Below are 23,667 nucleotides of genomic sequence, written 5' to 3'. Positions count from 1 at the left end.
TCAGCGTGAGAACTCCTCTGTCTGTCATCCTCTGTGATTTCTCATAAGGGTGTGTTTTTTTTAATGTCCTTACAGTATCTTCAGGGTTTTCTCGGCTGACAGGAAACGAGTGGAGACAGCGCTGGAAAACTGTAACCTCCCTTCTGGCAGAGTGAGACGCCAAAATACTTATTTTTTTATTTTTATTTTTTTTTACCACTACTGTCTCCTCATATTTCCTCCTCCTCTCCACGGACCTGCTTCCATTTGTGCCCCTCCTTCTCCTGCCTCATCCTGCCTCTCTTATCTTAGCGTACGAGCTCTTATCTTCTCCATCCATCCATCTGTGTTCGGACGCGCCTTTCTGCTGATTCTCTCCCGAAAACAGCGACTGATTGCTGCTTTGCTCATTTGTTTGGAGTCTTATTTTCTACATGTCTGCATGACTTCCCGCTCAGAACTGATTTAGCCTTGGTTGTGATGAAACAAATAGACCCGGTGGGAGCAGCAGACGACAAAAGCTCTTTTATCTTTCTTCCTTGTAGATATCAGCCAGCAGTCCCCCGCCCTACACAGACACACACCACCACAAACTCCAAACTCCAAGGGTGCAGTAACTAGTTATTTGCAATCCTGGACGTGGAGGGATGCTGCTTAATGCAGATCTGAAGGCGCTCTGAAACATGTGGTCGTACAGTAGGACGGACACATCGCGGCTTTAATGAATGGCGCCCGATTGCAACGAACGCACACACAGAAACACAAACACACACAGGGCAAGCTACACAATTAGCGCGAGGGGCTGAGACAGAGGGAGATAAAAGCGTGTTGCCGTACCAAGGTCTGGAGGGATTTGCTGTTGTTCCACTGCGCAAGTAATTACAGCTAAATGGTATTGCTGTTAATCCCTCAAAACACACACGCGCTCACAGACAGACACAACGTGGCGCGCACCAAGGTCTTCCGAATGACTCAGTGAGTTTCAGCGGGGCTCGACCCGCGTCCCCCCTCCCTCCTCGCTTCCTTCCTCGCCTCCTTCGCTCCCGCTCCTCTCAGAGGCCGTCTGGTTCTGCTCTGTTTCCTGCTGGCGCGACGCTGTCACCTGCTGCTCCGTCTTTATCGCACCTGCGTGAAGCCCTTTATCTAGGTGCGAATTGCGAGCGGCCGTTAATTATTTGCACTTGGAAGCTGCGTCGTGGAGGGTCAGCTATGAGACATGTAGATAGATTTATTTAAACTTGAAGAGTCTCAACGGCATGACGATGTTCATGTGATGGACGTCATGCAAGAACCGTTTGTGTGAACAGTTTTCCCCTCAAGGAGCCACCGTTTATAAGACGTCTAGAATGATCTCTTAAGAGTTAAACAAAGTTAAACAATAATAATATTCTCATGACTTGTGTACATAAGATACGTATCTTATTTAGATATAGAAGGCTTGAGATAGGCTCACAGGTACTGATACAAAACCATTTACAAACTTTTTCAACTAGTTTGATGCTAGAAGACGTTCCTGGTTCTGGTTGCTTAGACAACCCGCCTGAATATTTCACAATGATTCAGACTAAAACAACTAGTCCACTTTGCCTGTTCCCACCTTGCATTAAGTGCTGATCTGGGCGATCAGCTGATCAGTTGCAGGTGCGTATGTTCACGTGCGTCTCCAGATCTGATGCTGAGGCGCAGTAGACTATTTTAACAACATCTGTGCCTAATGGGTCGCTGCCACTGCTCCAGAACATAGAACAGTGCTGTTTTGTGCGTGCGTCATGACTTGGACACACACATCAAAGTTACTGCTTATTAATCTCTGCCCTGCTGTTGGTTAGACCTAATTTAATTACTTTAAAATCTCACCATTCCATATTGAAAGATTTCATAAAGATGTCAGTGACAAAATCTGAGGATACAACCAGGGCATATTTAAAAACATTGTATCCAACATTACAAAAGGATCTTTGTGCAAAAACAAATGGGGAAATTCCACTCTAATACATTTTCAGTGATTGGAAAAAAAAAAAAATACAGCAAAACAGCTACAAGACCAGGATATTTTAAAAGGCTCTTGTAACAGACATCACCTTTTTTTTCTTTTTCACACGTTCCTTTTTCCTGTCATGTACAACAGCAGTCGAATAAATGAGGCCAAATCAACTGACACAGGTGTAGGCAGTCTGTAATACGACTACAGATAGACAGCTTTCACACTACCGAAGGAATGCAGATAAATGTGGACGTATGCGACCCAGACCCCACTTCCAAATGTGGTCAGACATCAGATCTGTAAATGCACCTTGGTGGTGTGTTCACACCTGTCTTTTATGTCATCTGATCGTGATTGGATCTGAATTCATAGTCACTCATACTAGGCCCTAAGCCTGCTATGAGTGAATCGGTGGTAGCAACCAAAGTCGTAGTTTGAATGGTTTAAATGTTCACTCCCATCGGTCTTCTCAGCCATGTCACCTCCAAGTTGATAGTAGTTCTTCTTTGTTCCCCCACACTTCCCATCACCAGAGGCTCTTGCACCTATCACTGCTACAACTCTCTGAATTACGTTAAAATTCCATGGGTTCTCGTTTCTAGTCTCTTCCTGTGTGTACTGTACACCCCTTCAGAAAAAAGTATTGTGTTCATATTCCGGCGGTGCTGGAAACATCTTGTTCAACCGTGTCGCTGTCGTTGCTGCAGAGTGACTCCATCCCTCAAGAAGACTTCACTCCGGAGATCTACAGCATGTTCCTGAGCAACATCTGCCCACGGCCGGAGCTGGACCACATCTTCTCCGACGTGTAAGAAACTGTCTTTCTCTCAGCTGTCTCTGCCTTCTTAAGTCTGTAGCAGTGATCACGTTTTCAACCTTCAAATAATGCAGTAATTCCCAGTTTTAGAATGAGCCTTGAGCCTACACAGAGAAGGCTATGTAAGGTCACTACGAACACCAGTCGATCTTTGGTCTTTGCTCGTGCACACTGAACCAAACAGAGCCCATGTAACCCTGACTAGTATGAGGGACGTTCTGGACGCCTGTGATGTCTGCTGTGGTGTGTCCAGTCCCTTTTGGCTCTTCCTTTCTCACAGATTTGATTCGGCCCTGCGATTCCTTCCGCTGCAGGCGCAACAAAAATTCCATCTCTGTACCTCCCACACAGGACTACAAGGTGAAACGAAGACATAACAGCGCTGCCTTGAGCAGGCTTTAAGGAACGGCCTCATGTGAGAGTGATAATTGGATGCCCATTATTCAGGCAGCTGGTTAAAGGCTAGTGCCTTGATTGGCAATATGGATGCAGGTTTAAGACACCTGCTCTTACCTATTAAAGGCATCGTAAGAAGGCCATTAGTACAGGAGAGAGTGTTGGGAGACCTTAGTTGTGACTTTGCAGTCTGCTTTGGCCCCTCGTGAGGCAGAGGCATAGCTGCCCCTTGGCCCAGAGGGACCAGACCATCAGCAGAGGCAGCAGGCAGCGCAACCCAAGTCATTAATCTAGGTTTTAATCACAGTTAAGTGAGATAGCTCAAGAGCCAGGAGGATATGGAGAAGATAACTTCTTGGAAACCGTCTTTGATATGAAATGTGTTCTAATAAAATCCAATAATTTACTCAACGCAACATTTAATCCCCTGCTCCTTTGCACGCCTGTTGCTCTCCCTCTCTACATCTCTTTGCACTTTAATTACAGCTCCTCCCCTCCATCATCTTCTTCGAGTTTCATTTCCTCACATCTCGGTTTTTAAATTCAGTTCTTGTGCCTACAAGTCCCTAAGTAACCCTCATCATGTTTTCTCAAGTTTTCTCTTTTTTTCCCCGTGTTCTTTAAAAAAAAAAAAAAATTCTTTCTTCTAATCATCTCTTCAGGGGGGCCAAGAGCCGTCCTTACCTCACAGTGGAGCAGATGACTGAGTTCATTAACAATAAACAGCGAGACCCTCGTCTGAACGAGATACTCTACCCTCCTCTCAAACCAGAGCAGGTCCAGCTGCTGGTGGACAAATATGAACCCAATGCTTCTCTGGTGCAGAAAGGTCAGTGGCTCGGATTTCTGTCAGTACAATCCCAGGCATGCTAACGTGCTTATGTGTACACAGAAACGCACGTAACACACGCTCAGCAGCTTTCAATACAGGTCGAATTCACTGAAACAGCCATTTTTGTTTTAAAGCAGCTGAAAGTCGCACATTTTCAGCTTTTTACGTCCGCGTCTTCTTTTCACTCCTCCCGAGACTCCGCCCACCCCCAGCCCTCCTCTCCCATCCCCGCCACCCATACATTTGGCAGGGTGTTGCCATAACGACTGTTGCTCAGTCTCTAAAAGGTTTAGAAAGTGACTGGACTGAGTGGGGTGCCAAGAAGCGGAATGTTCTGTAAATACCACACACTCGCAAGCAAATACACACACACACACACACACACAGTCTCACGCGCACATATCATCACCGGCAAAGTGTTTTCCCCACTCCAAATGGTGCTAAAGTTAATGGAGGATATTCCCAGACATTTTATTTTCAAGTGTGGGATTAAATGAGTAGAATACTTGAGTGGAGAGAGAGCTTTTTAAGAAGTTGTGCTGGACAAATATCATATGTCGAGTGGAGTGCAGCGCAGAATATATGTAGCTGTGCTGAACATCCGAGTATGTTAAAGATGCACTCATACACTGTTTGTGGGTCATATAAGTGTTTTGTATTGTGTCTGTTATCTTGGAATGGTTCACAAATCTATTATTTATTTATTTATTAGCTCTGCTTTTAAAATGTAATGCCTGTAAGAACAGAAATAGTAATTTAAATATGCACAGGTCAATGATTTCATTAGCGGGAGGCTGTAATACACTCTGGTATCTATCTATCTATCTATCTATCTATATAGCCAGCAGTTGATTATCCTAGCACTGGAACATTAGAGGTGATGTATTATGCAAAATCCACTTTTTCATTAAACAATATTGCATTGATAAAGTTTATTGAAGTTATTAAGACCATCCCTGCGTGTCTTTCCCTAATCTGTGGTTGCAGTCTGTTCTGATGTCATGAGAAAGTCCCGTCCCTGTTCTGGTTCCCCGGTGCCAGTAAGAAAAGGCACAGCCCTTCTCTGGAAATGGTGCCATTATTAATATGTCATCTTTAAACAAGGGGAAACGACTAACCTTGTTTGCATGACTGTTAAATATTTCCTTTCTGTTAATGTTAACCAAGAATAGTCTAGCAGTGATATCATGAACGGCACAAAAAAAAAAAAAAAGTTTTAGGACTAGCAACAGACCATCAGCAGTGTACGAGAGTAATCCATTAGGATTAGGGGCTTAAACACTCGTGGACATGGTGTGCTCTTCTTGTAGAAGTGTCAGTAGACTGAAAACTTGAGCACATCCCCCCCCAGTTGTCAGGCAGCGAGGCTGAGTAGTGCCAGTTCAAATCGTATCTCCGCTGGAAAGCATAGATGGGCGACATGTGTGCTGCATTGATTTTTTTTTTGACTGACAGGAGAAGTAAATAACATTGACCATCTTGTGACATCACAATGTTCTGCCGGGAAACTTTTGGACCTGGCATTCATGTTACTTAGACATGTTTCACCCACCTAGACCAGACCCGACACCCCCACCCCATAGCAATGAAAAGTGAAGATGAAGGTTGAAGGTGATAAGAAGTAGCCAAATAGAGTTTTTAAGAATCCAACACAAGTATACATACATGTATTTCACCTGAGCCCCCACCCAGCACTTGTATCTAAATAAAAAGCACTATAATACACTGATCAGCCACAACATTATAACCACTGACAGAAGGAATAACATGTTATGACAATTCAGTGTTCTGCTGGGAAAAAAATTTGACCTGGCATTTGTGTTTAAGATACTTAGACACACCCACCTTGCACCCACCTAGACCAGATCAGGTACCCCCACCCCATAGCAATGACACTCCTTGATCCGCAGCAGAGGTACAAGGGAGACCTGCACAATATTAGGAAGGTGGTCGTAATGTTATGCCTGATCAGTGTATGTCAAAAAATAGGGGACGATCCTTCAAACGTGATGTATATTAGATGGTTGAATATATTTGCTTATATGTGGACTGTTTTGCATGGAGCCCATTCATCAAAAAACAATATCATCACTACACCAGCCACATGTGCATTTCTTTTGTTACACTGAAAGTAAATAAACTCTGGCTGTGTTGTTTCAATAATCTCTCCGGACTGCAGCACCTGCTGCCTACTTACATGTTTCTCGTCTATCTCACAAAACGAATTACCAGTCCCTAAATTAGTTTTTAAACCACGCTCCCAAATCCACTTCGACTCTGATCACAGCGATGAGCTCCTGCTGGGATGCTGCGTGTTCATCCTGTCCCAGGCTCACTGGAAACATGCCCTTCCCTGTCCCACTGACAGATTTCCCCATATGAAGTATTTATCTAGCCAGAGGAAATGCTGCCATCTGCTCTGCAGAGGGGCTGCAGAGGGGTTCGGTGCTCCACATGCTACCTTCACACACACATTCGGACGCACATGATCCTTTCGTCTCTCAAGGTCACTCGTGTATTTTAAAGTACACATTAATTTTAGGAGACAAGCATGTACTTTTAGATTGCACTAAAAAAAAAAAAAAAGCGTAATTGCCTGTACGGTGAAAAATATCCTTTCACTGGAGGTTCTTCAAAATAGCCTGTCATTGACGAAGAGCGTTGGGATGGAGCCTTGTTCTCTTTCTTAACACTCACTCCCCCAGTTGGCCTTCTCTTTTCCCGAGTTTTTGAATATTGCACCTTTCATTAATCTCGTCAGCGCTCAGTCATTGTCTCTGACTACTTTAGTCTGTGCTCACTCAGACGTGCTGACACCGTTTGAAGGCAGATGAATAGAATGTTAAATGAAACGAGACACTTGAAGTCTCACACACGCACACTCGGTCCTTGGTCGGCATAGCGTCACATATTCACCCTCAGAGATAGCAGAGAGAAGGCTCAGATTTGGCCAGTTTGTGTCCACTCATGTATTACAGATCAACATTGAAATCAGAATACATTTCCAATGCAGTGTCCTCGCAGCTCTGTGTTGTGACCAGCAGTGTTTGATTTGAGAGGAGTCTTTTGTCAAACGTCACCTTTCACGTCTCACCTTCGAAAGATCCCCCCCCGTAGGTCTGCACTCAAGTGTACGTAATATCCCAGCTATGTTAACACCATCTTTCTCCGTCTGACCTACAAATGTCTTGAGAAATGGGGAAACACTTTTGTCTGTGTCTGCGCGACCTCAGGCCGGCAAAGGGAGGCCCTGGGAGTCGGCGGGGAGTAAGACGCCGAGTGCTCAGATGTCACAGACAGCAGCCCGCGTTAATTAGTCCAGCAACTCTGCAGAGGGCGGCACCGCATTAATTAGCATAAAGTGGCCGGAGGGACCTGCTGCACCCGTCAAGGTTGCATCACTTAGCATATTTAGCATAACGTCAAGCGAGTGTGTGCGTGCATGTGTAGGCGGATGGAGGAGGTGTTTTGGTTTCGCTTAGCGCATTCACTATATGTTAATAATTTAGTCCATACAGGTGCGGTGTGTGATGTGTGGTGCATGATGCGGATGGTAATGCATGTGGAAGTTGTAATCATGTGTCTGGTCAGTTGGAGATGTTATGTATTATGTATTCAGCGTTATTCACTTTCCTGAGCACGCTCAGAGAAGACATGAGCTCAGTGATGACTGCACAGAAAGCTTAGCATGGGTGACCTTGATGGACAATAAAAACAAGACAGGAGGTATTTTAAGAGCACTTCAGCTTTTTCAGATCACCATGTTTTACTTATTAAGGGTGGTAGCATTAGTAGTTGGTGCAAGTGAAGCCTGAAATGCAGAGAAGCACATTTATATTGTCATCTACTTGGTGGGCAAATGGAACTTTTATGCATTTAAATCTTAATTATTAAGGCAAATTACTGCACTAACTACACTAATATGTTGAAACTGAAACTAGGGCTTTAAAGGTTAACCACAGAGGCTTTTAGAAATCAACGAATTAGGCGTTCTGCTAAATAAACCAAGCTACTAATGTAATCTCAGTGTGGTATTAATCAGTCATTATGACTTTGTAATTTAACCTTTGCCAACATTTGAACGCAGTGTTGCAAATGCTTATTTTAATACTTGTGTACGGGTACAGAACACTTTTTTCGCAGATGTTACTCATGTGACATTTCATTTAAAGGTCCCCGAGGAAAAAAAAAAAAAATCATTGCCGCACACACACCACTACCACATAAGGTGGGTGTGTGATTTGAGTGGTGTAGCTTAAAAAATAATAAAGAATTTATTTCTGCTGAAGATGTACATTTAAACAAAGGGCCACATTGGCCTAATACACTGTTGCTCTGCCCATGTTCATTTACTTTCCCTGCCCATTTTGAAGTATCTTGTTTTTCGAAACAGAATTAATGAGATGTTCAAAATGTTAATGAAAGATGAAAACACTTCTCCCAAATGAACTGCTGAGATCTGGTATTACCACACGTACCGAGCGATCTGACCACGAGGACAGGCGTGAATACACCCAAGACTCATTGAGGAAGCATTTGAGATCTGATTGCTCACATTGGATTTGGAAGTGATAGGCCACATGCTTTTCGAAGGTGAACATGCATCCTGGCCACACTAAGACTGCTATTGCCAGAAAAGACTGGATGTTCTATCTATTTGTTAGTAGGGAGAGGCTTTAATATGCTATGTCCTTGCAGCTGTTAACAAAATAAACTGATCAATACATCTAAATTAGAATGACGGCCATGTGTAATGTGGTTAATGTGGAGCTAAATTGCCGTATTTCCTCAATAATGATCATTGCATTTATTTATTTTTTTTATTACCAGATAGTATCGCCTGCGACATTAGTGAACGTATGAGAGCTTCCAGGGTTTGTGGTATCATCTGCGCTTTGGGCAGGTACCTAAAAGAACTACTATCAGGATGAAAATCAATAACTAGAAAATACCTCTGTGCTTTAGAGCACAGAGAGACTTTACAGCTCAGTATATTCCACATTTTCTGCCATGTTAAGCAGTCATTATAACACAGGATGAGATGTTACCATCCCTTGTGCCAACATCCGAGGCAAAATGCATTTAGAATCCCAATCCAACTGAAAAACTGAACAGCAGGCTAACTAGCCTAGCCAACAGCAATAAGTAAGAAGTGATGGGATGTGGGACTGCGTGCCAACCAAAACATCTCCCCTCTGCAAAACACAAGGCAAAACACAATTACAAAGCCTGTCCAACTGAAAGAAAAAAGAAGAAAACAACAACTGACCGGCAGGCTAGCGGTCAGCTACCATTAGCAAACAAGGAGACACCAGCTAACTAGCCTAGCCAACAGCAGTAGGCAGTATGCGGCACACAGCAGCATATCGTTGGGGTTTTCAAGTGGGCACCTCCCTTCAGCAATGTTTCGTTAAGTTAGGCCTACAACACCCCCCTCAATGCAGCCCACACGCAACCATGTGACTTTCAACCGAGACATTAGCTTAGCCCTACTAGTAACTACTAAAACCATTCAACTAGCTTTAGCTCTAGCATGCTCCCCAGCTAGGATGCTTCTTCCTTAACCACAGCCACTCACTTGCTCACTCTGCTGCCAGGGCCATGTTGTTTACTGCCACCCTCTGTTCTCTCCCGCGAATGCCCAGCTCACACAGGAGAGCAGTGATGGTTAACAGGAGCACACGTGACAAATAATGCAGTTTCTGGTTGTGCAACAACGGGAGTATTGCTTTGAGACAGCGGGCTGTTTGCATAACATTCTTCTGCATTGTTCTCTGATCAGAACACAAGTGGCCACTCGAGACACTACTCTCATGTGACTGGACACACGTTAATACCAGGTCTGAACACGGAGAACACCTTGTCCTGCATGGACCAACATCTATTCACATGAAAGAATAACTCAAATAAGCCCGGTTGAAAAGAAATTCCTAGGCCCTGTCCCCATTTTCTTGCCTATGCCTTGTCGATATACATGGGCAAGGCATCTGCTTTTGTTTTGTCTTCTTTTTTTTCCTTCCTCAAGGCTTTTTGGCAGTTAATACAGCAACACATAATGTAACCCTACAACCATTTCCACTTGATGGAAATGTGCCTGATTTGCCTTTTCCTTTTTTTTCCGCAGGCTGTTTCTTGAAATTCGTTTGACAGTTATATGAGAGCACAGCTAGTGAGGCTGTTTGATGTGTTTTTAATCGTATTAAACAAGAGTGGAGCTTTGTGTCACAGAAGCATAATCTCTATAACACTTTGGCTTCTTAAACAATGTTGGGATGCCTCTTGTCTTTTTGTGGAAATTGTTGACAACTAGAAAACATTACACTTATCTTTAAACAAAGATGTTTTGTTTCCTGACTGGCGCGCCTGTGTTGTGTTCATGCAGGTCAGATGTCGATGGAGGGATTTGCCAGGTATCTGAATGGGGAAGAGAACTCCATCATTCCACCCGAGAAGCTGGACCAAAGCGAAGACATGACCCTTCCCCTCTCCCACTATTTCATCAACTCCTCACACAACACATACCTCACAGGTACGCACAAAATATCAAAAAAAAAAGTGTTTAGGGAGCTCTGTCTCTCTGCTTTGTGCGCGCTCAATTTGATTTTACTCCCGACTGATTGAAGCGCATCTTTCATTCTTCTCAAAATGAACAGATCAGTCATTCATTTAGAAATACAATTATGGTTGCACAGGCGAACACATTCTACTTTTATCCCTCGCAGGTCAGTCAATCAAACGCAGTGGTGCATATCAGGCTCCTTTTCCTGTGGTACCTCTCAAGAGGTTATGCAATCAAGTCATGTCATGAGACTCAATTCATTGATATTCATGAGTTAAATATTTCTTTGGACTGGTAGTCACAGTAACTGGTTCCCGGCAGTGCACGGGCATGGCAGGAACAATACAGGGGCCATTTTCTCCTCAATGGATATTAGAAATTCATCTATTCAAATCTATTCTGTGGCGGGGGGGTGGGGAGCAGTGAATCTTTCAAGTGGATCAGATTTCTCTAGCAATGGAAAAAATGGAATTTCTGTAATAGCCCAGCCTCATAGGCTTCAAAATGAAAAACAAACAAGACGTCCTTTATTTTCTCCTCACGAACACTGCTCTTCCCTACGTAGCATCACATATTTTGCCGCTGTGATTGGGAAAAGAGACATGCTCCCATGTATTTCCCAACTTTCCAAGAAAGATCCATACTAAGTAATTACACTGACAACCGCATATGCGGCTCACTCATTCATGTTGATTTATTCCATCGCATTGACCCGCGGGAAATTAAAGTAATGTTTCATTGTGTGTACAACGCGAATACTCGTTCGGTAAAGAAAGTGATTGGGTTACAAAATGATAAAGAAAGGATATGGGGAAAAGGCGAAGTGAAAACAGAACAAATTTGAATGAATGGCACCCGAGAAGTGAGAACGCAGATCTGCTGCTCAGTTTTCCACTCATGTTGCAGGGAAGCGTGCTGCTGATGTGAGGAGATAATTGCTTCGCTAATAGTGACAGGGGGATGAGATTTGCGTGCCTTGGATAAAAACAGTTGTATCGTTTTTACTGCATGCTAGCAAATACTATGGTTCGAGAGCTTTGGAAAAGTGTGAGGACAAATTTTGGTGCTTTTGTGGATTAATTCATGTGTTGGCTGAACTGATGTTTGTGTGTTTGCTTCGTGCGGGGCGCAGCTGGCCAGCTCGCAGGAAACTCTTCGGTCGAGATGTACAAACAAGTCCTCCTGTCCGGGTGCCGCTGCATTGAACTGGACTGCTGGAAGGGTCGCACCACAGAAGAAGAGCCCGTCATCACTCATGGCTTCACCATGACAACTGAAATCTCCTTCAAGGTAACACAAGAAGAGCAGCGGGATGGAGGTTTAGATGAGGGCTCTGGAGGGGGCGGGTTGGGAAGCAGAGCTAGAGGCAGGTGGAGTCTGGATCATGTTTCTCTATAAAATAAAAAACATTTAATATCTCATTATTCTGCATTAATCTTGACTTCCCTGTCAAGTCTGTTTCAGCATGACTTTCTGTCCTAATGCACATTTCCAGTCACATGTGAGTATGTTGTCTGCCACTTCTGTGAGTGTCTGCACATTCAAGCATATGCGCTTTTGCACCAACATGCGTAGAGTTACAGATGTAGACGCACGGAATGAGAAACATTCAGCTGCTCTGATGCGTGTGTCTTCGTTGCCATCTTCCTGTTGCTACGGGTAATTCCGTGTGGTGGTATTAACTTATAATCCTCCAGGCCTGGTTGATGTGGTGACACCTGTGGCAGAGAGCACAGGCTCATACAACAGCCAACAGCAATTTGAAAACCACTTTGTTAGCAATACAACGGGAGTGTTTGTTTTCAGTGCTGCTCCACAGGTTTACACATACTCAGTCATTTCATTTGTTCATTTATTTGTCTTTAGCTTTGTGTATTTGTTTAGTTTTTCAACAGCTTCAAGGACAATGAACAGGTGACTCATTCATTAGAGCAGTGGTGGTTTTTTTCTGAATGAATGAGGCAAAACTCAGTTGCGTTGGCGGTCAGTGTCAGCAGGACACATTGTGTGTTCACAGAGAACCTCCGCCACGAGTCTTGATAGTATTCAGTTATATTTCAACCATACCACTTCCCCAAAGAGTCTCAGGTCGAGACACATGCAAGATCTACATTAGGCAAAAGAGCATTAAGCAAACTCAGAACAATGGGCATCCGCAAGCAGTGCCTGGGGTAGGGCTGTCGGCTGCGGTACTGAGTAAAATTCAGACTGGTATCAGCGATACCTATCCAGTACCGATACTTTGTGTAAATGCACCCTAATGTATCTGGTACCTAAAAAAATAGTATATTTCAAATCATAGTTTCATCAAGAATACAAGACATTTATGTATTTATTTTAAACTCAGAAGTATACTGAGGTAGCGGCGTCATTTATTATGTAGCCGAGCTAATACAACAACAGAGAAACCAAGCAGAGGACTAAGTCATACAAAATATTTGAAAATGCTGTTTCAAACACTAATAAAGAATTAAGTAAAACAATAAGACCATTAAAATAAATGATAGTTTAACTATTAAAAACTACTAAAAAATGAAAACTTCTCAGTTCTGACACTGTGCTCTCCTCTTCTGCCCATCTCATCATAAATGCCTCATATTCTGTGTTGTGTTTTAATCTGAGGGGTTTCGCAAAGTTTTATTGGGTTGCCACAACTCAATAGTTCGGACACTTTCTGCTGTGTTCCTACATTACCTCGAATGACTAAAGTATCGGAAGTATCAATACTTTCATTTGAGGATCGATGTTAGAGCATAAAGACCTAGTATCGGTAGTATCGGAAGATTTTTCAGTATTGATTCACACATCACTAACGGACAAACAAATATTCAAAAACAGTTTGGAGAACGAATATCTTTTTTGCCATGGTCGATTTGGACCAGTTTTGACCCTCCATCCACTGGGAAGAATTTGGAGCCCCCCTGGTGTAAATGATTCAGTGCCTCTTGAGCACTTGGTTTACATCTGCCCCTGATTTCTCAAGTTCTACTGTCATTTTGAGTGTAATTCATCTCCCAAAAGAGAGAAAATTGGAAAGTTAAAGATGCGTTTCCTGGATTTTGCCATTAGTACTTACATTTTTGTTGATGTCACGATAACATAGTCATTGGGACATTTTTTGTCCATTATAATTGTGACGTAAACATCTGATATCATGACAGCCCTAGTCTGGGGAGCAGTTTGGAGGTATATTTCCATTTATTGCTCCACGTACACACATTTTCTCCTTGACAGTCAAGAACAATGAGGGTTTCCAAGCCGAGGAATGGGAAGTATCTGACGCACTTACTCCTACAACTTACTATGACTCCCCTCTGTTGTTATACCACTTTAACACAACAATGAGAAATGATCTGAAAAAATAAATTAAATCCAGAGTGACAGTGTCTCGTTCGGCAGATGTTTTTCTGACGATAAGCACGGTCAAAAGTAACAGTCACAGTGTGCTTCCTGTGGTTGCTCCGCACACAAAAGATGTTCCATGTCGCGGTTGACAACTTTTAATATGAAACAGCTGCAGTAGGAGGTTCTTTTTGCATCAGCGGTAAGTTAATACAGCTTTGACATGTGTGAAGTGAAGAGTAAATACTAAAGCTGTTATAAATGAGATAATAGTTCTTGGGAGTACATGTACGCATTTACCTGTGAATTCCATCAAGGCAGTAGCACGCTGGCCATACCAACGCAATCAAAAGAAACAGGTGTTAATTACTGGTTAAAAGTTAAAGGAATTCATTTAAAAGCATTGATTTTCTCAAAATGACACCTTTTTCAAATTGTACTATTAGGAAAATACAATGGGGATTAAAACAGACAAAGAAGAAGAAAGAAGTATAGGTGAAGATAAGTAAATAAAAGCATGAGGAGATTAAATTAGATTTGGAGGAGAAGTGGGAAAAACAGAAAGTGGGGCATGCTTTCAAGCAGCAGATGGCAAATCGTAAAGGACAGGGATGCTCTGAATAGCCCTAAAGAGAAGTGCTGAGGGGCAATTAATTGAAGTCTCAGAAGATGAGAAGACAAACCGAAAAAAAAAGCTTTTATAGAAAGAGGAGGCCATGAAAATGTAAGGGCAGGGTAGGTGTCAGGAGAAAAGAAGAAAGAGACGGGTGAGTTGATTGATGGAGGAAATTTGGATCTAATGAGAGTAACACAAGAAGCAGAACAACTCTAATGGAATTAGTCTGAGTGAAATACTAAAAAGAGAGGAGTCTTGAAAGACGGGAGAGAGACGCAGATGAGAGGGTTGAGTTACGGACAAAGATTTTTATTGGAGGAGACGGAGCAAATGGAAATGAGGGCATTAACTGAAGTGACACTGCTGTTAATGATAGTTTAATTGACTCCGACCATCAGCCACTCAGAAATCTGATAGCAGGCGTTCAGCTGTCGGAGCCGCTGTCATTCCCCGTAAACATTTCCGCTCTGGAATTTGTGGGACGCGCACACGTGAGAAATCGGCAATTTACAACTTCACAGGGATTCAATTCACATCATTGTTCAGAAAATATTGACACCGTGCGCGGCTCTTGCCGCTTTGCAGGAGTAGTTTGAGAGAGGCTTCCAGACACTCCAGGAATGGTGGGAAATCTTAACCCTGTTGATATGAAAGCGCTCTGATATTGAAGAGCACTTCCACAGCATGAACTACAGTAGTATAGAATGAATTGATTTTACATTATCCACGTTAAAGCAACATTCTGCCTCAGGTGTGTTTGCTCTGCCTCATTTGCTGAATGCGTCTTTGTCTTTGTTTTGGGTTCTAAGGAGGTGATCGAGGCTATCGCAGACTGTGCCTTCAAGACCTCGCCTTTCCCCGTCATCCTGTCCTTTGAGAACCACGTGGACTCGTAAGTCATTTCACGTCACGGGCCACGATCAATGAGTGCTGTCTATCAATGAACCTTATTTAATCACTTTTGATCAACTATTTAAACATGTTCACTGATTTTCTGGACTCCAACTGATTTTTTTTTTTTGACTTGTAGACCGAAGCAACAAGCCAAGATGGCAGAGTACTGCCGGTCAATATTTGGAGACGCATTACTGATGGAACCTCTGGAGAAATATCCCGTGAGTGCATAAGCTGCTCGCGTTCACACTCTCTCTGTGTCCCTCTAACACATATGTACAGAAATCCATAAGGCACAGCTCGCACTGAGGGATTCAGACCATATTAACACACAGATGAGTGCACTAAACATGTGTCCTTGACCACTGCTGCCCGCCATGTGTTACCCATACAAATGTGCATTCGGTGGGCGGAGAGAACTCACAAGAGAACACACGCGCGCAGTTTAATAATTATTGTATTGTTTTTATCATTATTCCCCTCCGTCCGTCTCACGCGTATCAACATTCCCTCTGGCACCTGGCAAAATGTGTTTTCACTGTTTTTCCTTTTGCTGTCATACTCGCGCCTGTGGCTGTTTCCATGCCACAGATGCTAACTTTTAATGACTCACGCCACAATCACTCTTACCCCTCTGCGCCGTCTCTCTGTTATCGCTGGAGAGAATGCAAACGACAGCCATTTGAGATTAAATGGAAGTGTTTTACGCTGTAATCCGAACGTAGCTTTTCTTGGCGGCCCTTTATCTGCCTTTCTTCTGTTGCCATGGCTACCAGTCAAAAGCTTGCTTTGTCTCTTTGTGGCCAAACTCTTCCCTCCTCCCTAAAAAAGGCACCTTTGTGTGTGGTGACGCAGGCGTTTGTGTGAAGCAAATGTACACACTTGTCACATGCACCCTCTTGCGGCGTCGCAAGCTTTCCCCGCACATGCGTGCACGTCAGCCCGACCCTCTCTCGGGTTGTTCCTCTGGGATGTCGCGCGGTCCCTGTTGGTTTAACGCTACGGAGCAAGCCGAAGTTACCAAGCATTATCTCGCACTTGCAGGGAGCTCCTCCGGCACCGCCGCCTGCCAAAGACACAGCCCGCCGAGAATTACAGCCTTCTGACTGGATTTGACATTGAAGCATTATCGGGGAGAGGCCCTTTGAATGGAGTGGCGGAGGGAAGGAGAAGGAGAGGGAGATATGGGGAGACAGACACCGCGGGAGAAGTTAGAGAGGCAGAAAGAGAAAGTGCCATTGAGGGAAGAGATTTGTACCACTGAGCATGTAATAAGCGGGAAAGGTGAAAGCAATGAGAACCACTCCCCTCTGGCACTGAGACAGGCATGTGTACAGTGTATCAAATGGGATATCAGCAAGCGCAAGTCCATAGGGGCAGGGGCAGATGAGGTGATATAGCTAGATTGGTTCCAGCTCAGCCTAGGGTGGGAATAAAAAGGATTACCTTTTTCTTAGAAACTTGAGCTCCTCCTGCATCTCCACACCAGAAAACAGCCATTCGCGTTGAACATTAGAGAGAGCACTGATTGTTTTTTTTTCCAATTAAGCCGAGAACAGTCCCCTGTTTCCAAAGAAAAAGGCTGAAATGACACGACAATCTGATGTGCGTGTTTCGTGGTTTGCAGCGTGCAGCTCTCGTCGCTTTTCTAATTTCGCCGGGGAAGGCTAGTTTTTTTTTTTTTTTTTTTTAGTCTGACTGCTGAAAATATTTTGAGATACAAAACTACTTGTCTGGCAGTCTGTTTAATCTCGTTGAGGCTTAGTTTTAAGCTGCGGGGAGACCAGAATTGGCAAGGCGAGATCTACTCTCACGCAGGAGGCAAGCGGGCTTGAGAATAATGTGGGCTCAAGAGCAAGTATAAGCTGTCAGAGCAAGAGTACGCAGCGGACTAACATCATTATTTCAAGATAATGTGCCTTCATTTAAACATGGCGTTACTCATTTGCAGTCATTGTACCTGCTGACCATGCAGCCTCACTTCTGATCTCTTAGCATATAAATTTAAAGCACTTCCTGAAGCAAATGTTCCTTCTTTTTACAAAAGGAAAGCAGTTCTTGCACATTTTGAAAGCTTAATAAGCACTTTATTGTAAAAACAAATACTTCTTTACATTTCTTTTTTTTTTCCATTTTCCATTCAATATTAAATTGTTATTCCTGCTGATAATGACTCACTTACGCCCCAGAGTACATGCTCACCCTGCTAAAAAGAATGTGGTCATATCCTACTTCCAAATTAGTTTTCAGATCTGAGTGTGCCCTCAATGCCTGTTGGGTTCTGCACTTAGTGCCCTTGGGTTGATTAGACATTTTTTATCTATTTTTTTAAAAAGTAATTTAAATGTCTTTAATTAGGGGTGTAACGATTCGTTTAACAACGATTTGATTCACGATTCGTGGTTGCCGTTTCTGTTTTTTATCTCCTCTTTTGAGCGCTAACGTTCTCACTGCACACTGGTCTGTTGACAATATCACATGGTGACCGATGCTGCACGTTAAATTATCCGACGTTTCAACGAGTTAAGCGAGTTTTTGCTCAGGTCACTGTGTGTCACTAGTGGGACGAGGCGGGGAGACGAGGAGACGTGGAGGCGAATGTTAGCATTAGCATATACATTAATTTTGCCGTTGATGTTAGTTATTTGTATAACGGTGTTTTCGGTAAAACTAATTTGTAAATTTTGTTTGTCCAGTTTTACAGTGTTTCTCAAGTAAATACTAAGCGGATCCTCGTGCTTAGTCCAATGCGTTATTTCCTAGTATCGATACAATCGATTGATTACATTCGATATTAGATCGATGTATGTTGTCTGGACAGACAACTTGCCGAGCACAGATCAATGTAGTTGGATCGTAGTAAAATAAATCGATTCACCGATGTAGTGGATGAATCGTTGCACCCCTACTTTAAATACACATTTACATTAATCCAACATATTCAACCCTAACCCAAACTGATCAAGTATCTGTGGGATGATCCACAGAGGCCCCTCCCTTCAACACATAGCACCCAAAGACCCCCACTAACAACATTCTGTTTCCAGACACCACGGGACTCCCTCAGAAGGTCCATTTCTATTCTCTGATGAGTCACAGCTGTTTTGGAGACACAAGGGAGAGCTACACCTTATTAGGAAGGTGGTCATAATGTTATGCCAGAACGGTGTTTATTATGCATTCCTTAGCCCTGTACCCAAACCCTGACTCTGTCGTCTAAGTGCCTAACACTTACTGTAACCCTGGCCATAACCTCATTGTAATGTTTACACGGCAAGTGTAAAAATGTAAACAGGTTGGAGGGCCCAGCCAAAAAATGCCCCACTATGACAAAACGTCCGCTCAGTGTTAAGTATTCCATGGAATACTGGCTCCTACAACTTAATAAGAACAAGAACACACACACACATGCCCGCGCATGCACACACACACACACAGATACAGTGTTTCCTTATCAGCTAAAAACACAGCCTCTCTCTTAACATTTCTTACTTTTAAGTGAATATTCCCAAGAGCAAATATACAGTGATTCACTTGAGCCAAGAAGTTCTATTCATTACGTTCCTCTCTGCAGCCAGATATATCTCTCTACACCTTTTTACTGCCGTTGCTGGGAAGTGATGTTGTAAAGATTAGACATCCTGTTTGCATTGGCATCACTCAAACTGCTCCCATTAACGCAACACTGAGTGTGGCACGTAATCTTGACTGCACTCAAGTGCACAACACACAATTTGCTTAATTAAACTTCAATTTACCTGGATAGATTCACTTAAAGTGTTTACTTTTATCTCAGTGTTAAAATGATTTGTGTGGGCTTTAATAATGAAGCGAAAAGTGCCAAGAGTAGAACTAATAGAGACAGGAAACGTCCCCAACTTAGCGCCACAGGAAGTGCGCAGTGTCTCACATGCTCAATAAAAGCAAAACACACTTATGGGATAATCTTGTTTGCATATACAAATATTTAAATGATGTCTCAGCCCAGCAGGCTAAACAGCTGTAGCTGACAAGCTCATCTCGTGTTTTTTTTTAATTTTTTTTCTGAGGACCATGTTATGTTATGAAAGAAAAAAATCATGTTTGAATGAACCAGACGTGGTGATGGCTCAAGAGAATCCAAAAACGAAAACAAGATAATGTCTGGAGAGTGACCTTAAGCTCGATTTTAATGAAGGACAGAAACAGACGAAAACGCTGAATCCAACGTGGATGTGCTGCAAAAACAGCCTCGATGCTTTCGTGTGCAGTCTGAATTACAAACATGTATGAGTGTGTCTGTAAAATGTATAATCAAATGAATAAATATAAGTATAATAAAATGAATAAAATGTATCCTGTCCTGCTCCTTTGAGAGGCTGTGTGTGTGGAGCTCATCGCCGCAGGTATTGAAAGTGTAAACATCGGAGCTATTTGAAGTTTGTAGTGCTCATTGTTGCTCCTCGTGGTCACTGAGCGGCACAATCTCCTGACGTGAAATTTGAACAGTGATGGCTGCGTATTTTAGTTTTCTTCCTGCAGTTTTTCAAAAATGGTGTAAACTCTGAGTTTAACATCAACAGTCTCCAGACTAACATGTATATAAATGCAGTTTTTCTCTAATTCCAGTCGTTTGCTATTGGTCGTTGAAAAAAAAAAACATTTAACCCTTTCCTACACGGCCTCCACTATTCTGCAGAGCTCCTTCCACGCCGCTCTCTGACGACCCCTCTGCACCTGTCTCTTCCTCCCCTCCTTGCAGCTGGAGCCTGGCGTGCCGCTGCCCAGCCCGATGGAGCTGATGGGGAAGATCCTAGTGAAGAACAAAAAGAAACACCACAAGACAGACGGAAGCACCAAGAAAAAGCTCTCCGAGCAGGTTTCCAACACCTACAGCGATTCCTCGAGCGTGTGCGAGCCCTCCTCCCCTAGCGCAGGTACGAGCGGCCCTGATACCTCACGAAACAAAAAAAAAAAAAAAACACACGCACAGAAAACCTTTCCACAAACAAAGCTGCAGAGTGATGCTGGGGCCGCTGAGTTATTGTGTTTTGGATGTAGAACGTAGCCTGACTGTCTGGGTCCGTCCGCACAGTGGCTCGAGGCGTGTACGCAGCGAAGCGCTGGAGCGAAACTGCCCCACTGTTTATCATTCATCATTTTCATGACCCTCTCCATCAGCTGAAAGTATTATTGGCTGTTGCATATACACTGCTTGTCACCAGGGCATCTTAAACAACTGTAGCCTTCAGTTTGTCAGTGTGTGAGTTCATGCTGTGTGTGTGTGTGTTATACCGAATCTGTCTCACTTCATTGAGTTTTATAATTTTTTTATCATCTGCCACCTGGGTTTATCCCCCCTTGTTCGTTCAAAGCGATGCTGGAATTTGCCACACATTGTTTGTGTGCTTTAATATGTCTGTGTGTACATGCATGCCTCAAGGTTTTATTTTTTTGTGTTCCCTTTTTTATATTTGTAGTTGTGCGTTTGTTGTGTCATTTGGCTGCATCTTTAGACCTTACAGTGCCTCAATATTAGTTTGATGAGCTCCAAGCGTCGATCTCACGTTAACACACACTGCCCCCTGGTGTAAAAAATAAGCAGCACAGGTGTGAGACTCAAAAACGTCAAGGACCCCTTTTAAAGGCGTATTTTCACGCATGATATTTCCTACAGTAGGTGGTAGCCAGCAGAGTGCAACAGGTGTAGCTACATGGCAGCCAGATATCTGTTCTACCTGTCTCTTCAAAGCCACCAAACTCCTTTGAGACAAACAGTGATTTTACCTCACAGAACTCAAAGTCTTTGGCCTACCGCTATCATGAATTATCATCACCAAAGGGTATAGTTTGGTGTGTTAAAATGTCAGTTTGGATCTGATTTTACATATCAAAACACACACTAGAGTAGACCAGCAACTCTTAACCTTTACCAAGTAAACTTGTATATTTATTTTGTCGACAGCCAAGTCTATAGCAGTTCATAGCTTAGCCTCAGTGACACCTTCGTCATCTGTTTGGGACGGAGACAAATAAGAAGTTTAAAAGTGAGGTTGGTATCTGAATCTTTTTATTATCATTATTCACAGGTTCAACTAAAGAGGAGATGGCAGAACCTTCACAGCCGCCTGAGGGCGGTGAGCTGAGCCTAAGACCGCACGGCAGAAAGTCTATTGGTAAGTCTAACTTAGCACATGACAGCAGACTCAGCATTTGGGCCGTTGCAGAAGCTGTAGGTCAGTTGGACCGTTACACTGTTAATATGAATGTCCTCTGTCGGCATGACCTCGGGTTCGGTGGGGGGTCTTAAGTAGATCTCTCATTATGTGGGAGCAGAGGCTAGGTCAGCCCAAACAAAACTGGATTATAATCTATTTCCTCAGTCCTTGAGCTATGTGAGTTGTCAGTGAAAGCCTTATTTATGCCCCTACTTTATTCGTAATGGGACCAACGGATTCTAGATGCAGAGCACTTAACCAGTTTACCCATTCAAACCAGTCTGTCTATAAATCTCAATTGGACTGATGTATGTTTGACTCTGGTTCGTTTAGCTTCTTTTGTTTCTGTTATCCGTGATAAAAGATGTCACTTGCGTTTTAGGTGAGGTGGAGGCCGAGAGCGATGATGAAGATGACGACGATGATGACTGTAAAAAGGGCTCAATGGATGAGGTGCGGATCCAAATATTGACATTGACTGTTCAGTGTGCGATATCTATGCCACTGTCCTCTAGTGTTTATCAACTCACGTGTCTCCAAAACCTGTTGTAAAGGATTATATCAGATCTTTTGCATTTACATTATTATTCTGTCTTTTTCATGTGCAGGGCACAGCAGGCAGCGAGGCGTTTGCCACTGAGGAAATGTCCAACCTGGTCATCTACATCCAACCTGTCAAGTTTAACAGCTTTGAAGCTTCTAAAAGTACGAACAGAGACCATTTATATACACCAACAAAAAGCCATATCAAGCATTGGATAATAACGCACTGCACATTTACGTAGATTTTTTTTTTTTTTAAGAAGGACCACATCTTAAGACCTCAAAAAAATTACAAAAATAAATTACAGTAGTTTTCAAAATACTGAATCCATTGGTGGAATAACATCTACTGTATTTCTACTTTTTTATGTTACAGTATTGGTTTATAACTAGCATTCTTTATTTTATTCTTTTTATTCTTTAATATCTCAAGCTTGCTTTTGATTGCATGTAACCTCGTCAGTAAGCTGCATGTTAGGTTACTCTGTAAACCACAGGTCTTCAACAGGGGATCCATGACCCCTAGATGGTCTGTGGAGGTACTGCAGGGGGGGAGGTTACAAAATCTTTAGTTGATTAGACATTTTTTATACATATTTTTAATTTTTTCCCCCACAATTTTCTAGCACGACTACTCTACTGTTGCACGTTTGAAATAAAAAAAAATAAATAAATGAATATTTGGAGCTGTGTATTATTTGAATAGCTTGATATTGAATGCAAAATGATGATAATAATGTATATTTATAAATAGCACTAGGCTGAGTTTAATATAGAACACATATAGTAGTTCTGGGGTCCCTACTTAATCTCTCCATCAGTTTTAAGGTCCTTGGCCTGAAAAAAGACCCCTGCTATAAACTATAATCAACCTGTTAAGCAAAAAAAAACAAAAAAACATATCCGTTATGTTCTCAGTCCATCTAATAACCAATATATTACCATCTCTTCCCACAGAGATCAGTCGCAGCTTCCAGATGTCATCCTTTGTAGAGACCAAAGCTTTGGAGCAACTGACCAAATCTCCTGTAGAGTTTGTGGAGTATCCTTCTGAGTGCTTTCTACCACTTAAAATACCTCCTAGCGATTGTATCTTATCAGGGTTTATGTGTGTCTAGTTTTTGTTCTTGCAGCCTCCGTGTGGTAATGACTTGCAGTTGACAGAGTCTGATTATGCTCTTTTCGCTCTGCTTCAGTGGCTCTTCTTGTTCACTAAAATTAATGGCATAATGCACAGATAACTGTGTGGTTCACACAAATGTGAAATCAGTCGTACAGACGAGGAGCTGTGTTTTCTAATGCAGGTCATGCAGCCTTGTCCTTAGCCAGTTCTGTTCAGATACAACAAGCTGCAGCTGAGCAGGATTTACCCTAAAGGCACTCGAGTGGATTCATCCAACTACAACCCTCAGCTCTTCTGGAATGCTGGCTGTCAGCTGGTAGCTCTCAACTTCCAGACAATCGGTGAGGGAGTTAGTGAAAGACATTAATTTTGTTGTTTCGCGCAG

General features: G+C 42.9%; 1 protein-coding gene across 3 annotated transcripts in view; it reads left to right on the top strand.

Moving 5' to 3' along the window:
* The window catches only part of LOC124999051 (1-phosphatidylinositol 4,5-bisphosphate phosphodiesterase beta-1), a 117,902-nt gene that overhangs the window by 72,358 nt on the left and 21,877 nt on the right, over nucleotides 1-23,667 (top strand). For all 3 annotated transcript variants that reach the window (XR_007111131.1, XM_047573795.1, XM_047573796.1), the window contains exons 7-19: nucleotides 76-151; nucleotides 2,671-2,771; nucleotides 3,839-4,005; nucleotides 10,391-10,537; nucleotides 11,700-11,857; nucleotides 15,335-15,417; nucleotides 15,556-15,640; nucleotides 20,161-20,335; nucleotides 21,488-21,574; nucleotides 21,999-22,069; nucleotides 22,225-22,321; nucleotides 23,117-23,201; nucleotides 23,499-23,623. Coding sequence is in view for 2 of the 3 variants with exons in the window: in XM_047573795.1 (XP_047429751.1) it covers nucleotides 76-151; nucleotides 2,671-2,771; nucleotides 3,839-4,005; nucleotides 10,391-10,537; nucleotides 11,700-11,857; nucleotides 15,335-15,417; nucleotides 15,556-15,640; nucleotides 20,161-20,335; nucleotides 21,488-21,574; nucleotides 21,999-22,069; nucleotides 22,225-22,321; nucleotides 23,117-23,201; nucleotides 23,499-23,623 (1,457 nt within the window). In the remaining variant the exon portion in view is untranslated. The remainder of the gene's footprint in view (nucleotides 1-75; nucleotides 152-2,670; nucleotides 2,772-3,838; nucleotides 4,006-10,390; nucleotides 10,538-11,699; nucleotides 11,858-15,334; nucleotides 15,418-15,555; nucleotides 15,641-20,160; nucleotides 20,336-21,487; nucleotides 21,575-21,998; nucleotides 22,070-22,224; nucleotides 22,322-23,116; nucleotides 23,202-23,498; nucleotides 23,624-23,667) is intronic.

The sequence above is a fragment of the Mugil cephalus genome, chromosome 21, assembly GCF_022458985.1.
Source record: "Mugil cephalus isolate CIBA_MC_2020 chromosome 21, CIBA_Mcephalus_1.1, whole genome shotgun sequence".
Taxonomy (NCBI): domain Eukaryota; kingdom Metazoa; phylum Chordata; class Actinopteri; order Mugiliformes; family Mugilidae; genus Mugil; species Mugil cephalus.
The sequence above is the reverse complement of the archived record's forward strand: the minus strand, read 5'-3'. Positions and strand labels throughout refer to the sequence as shown.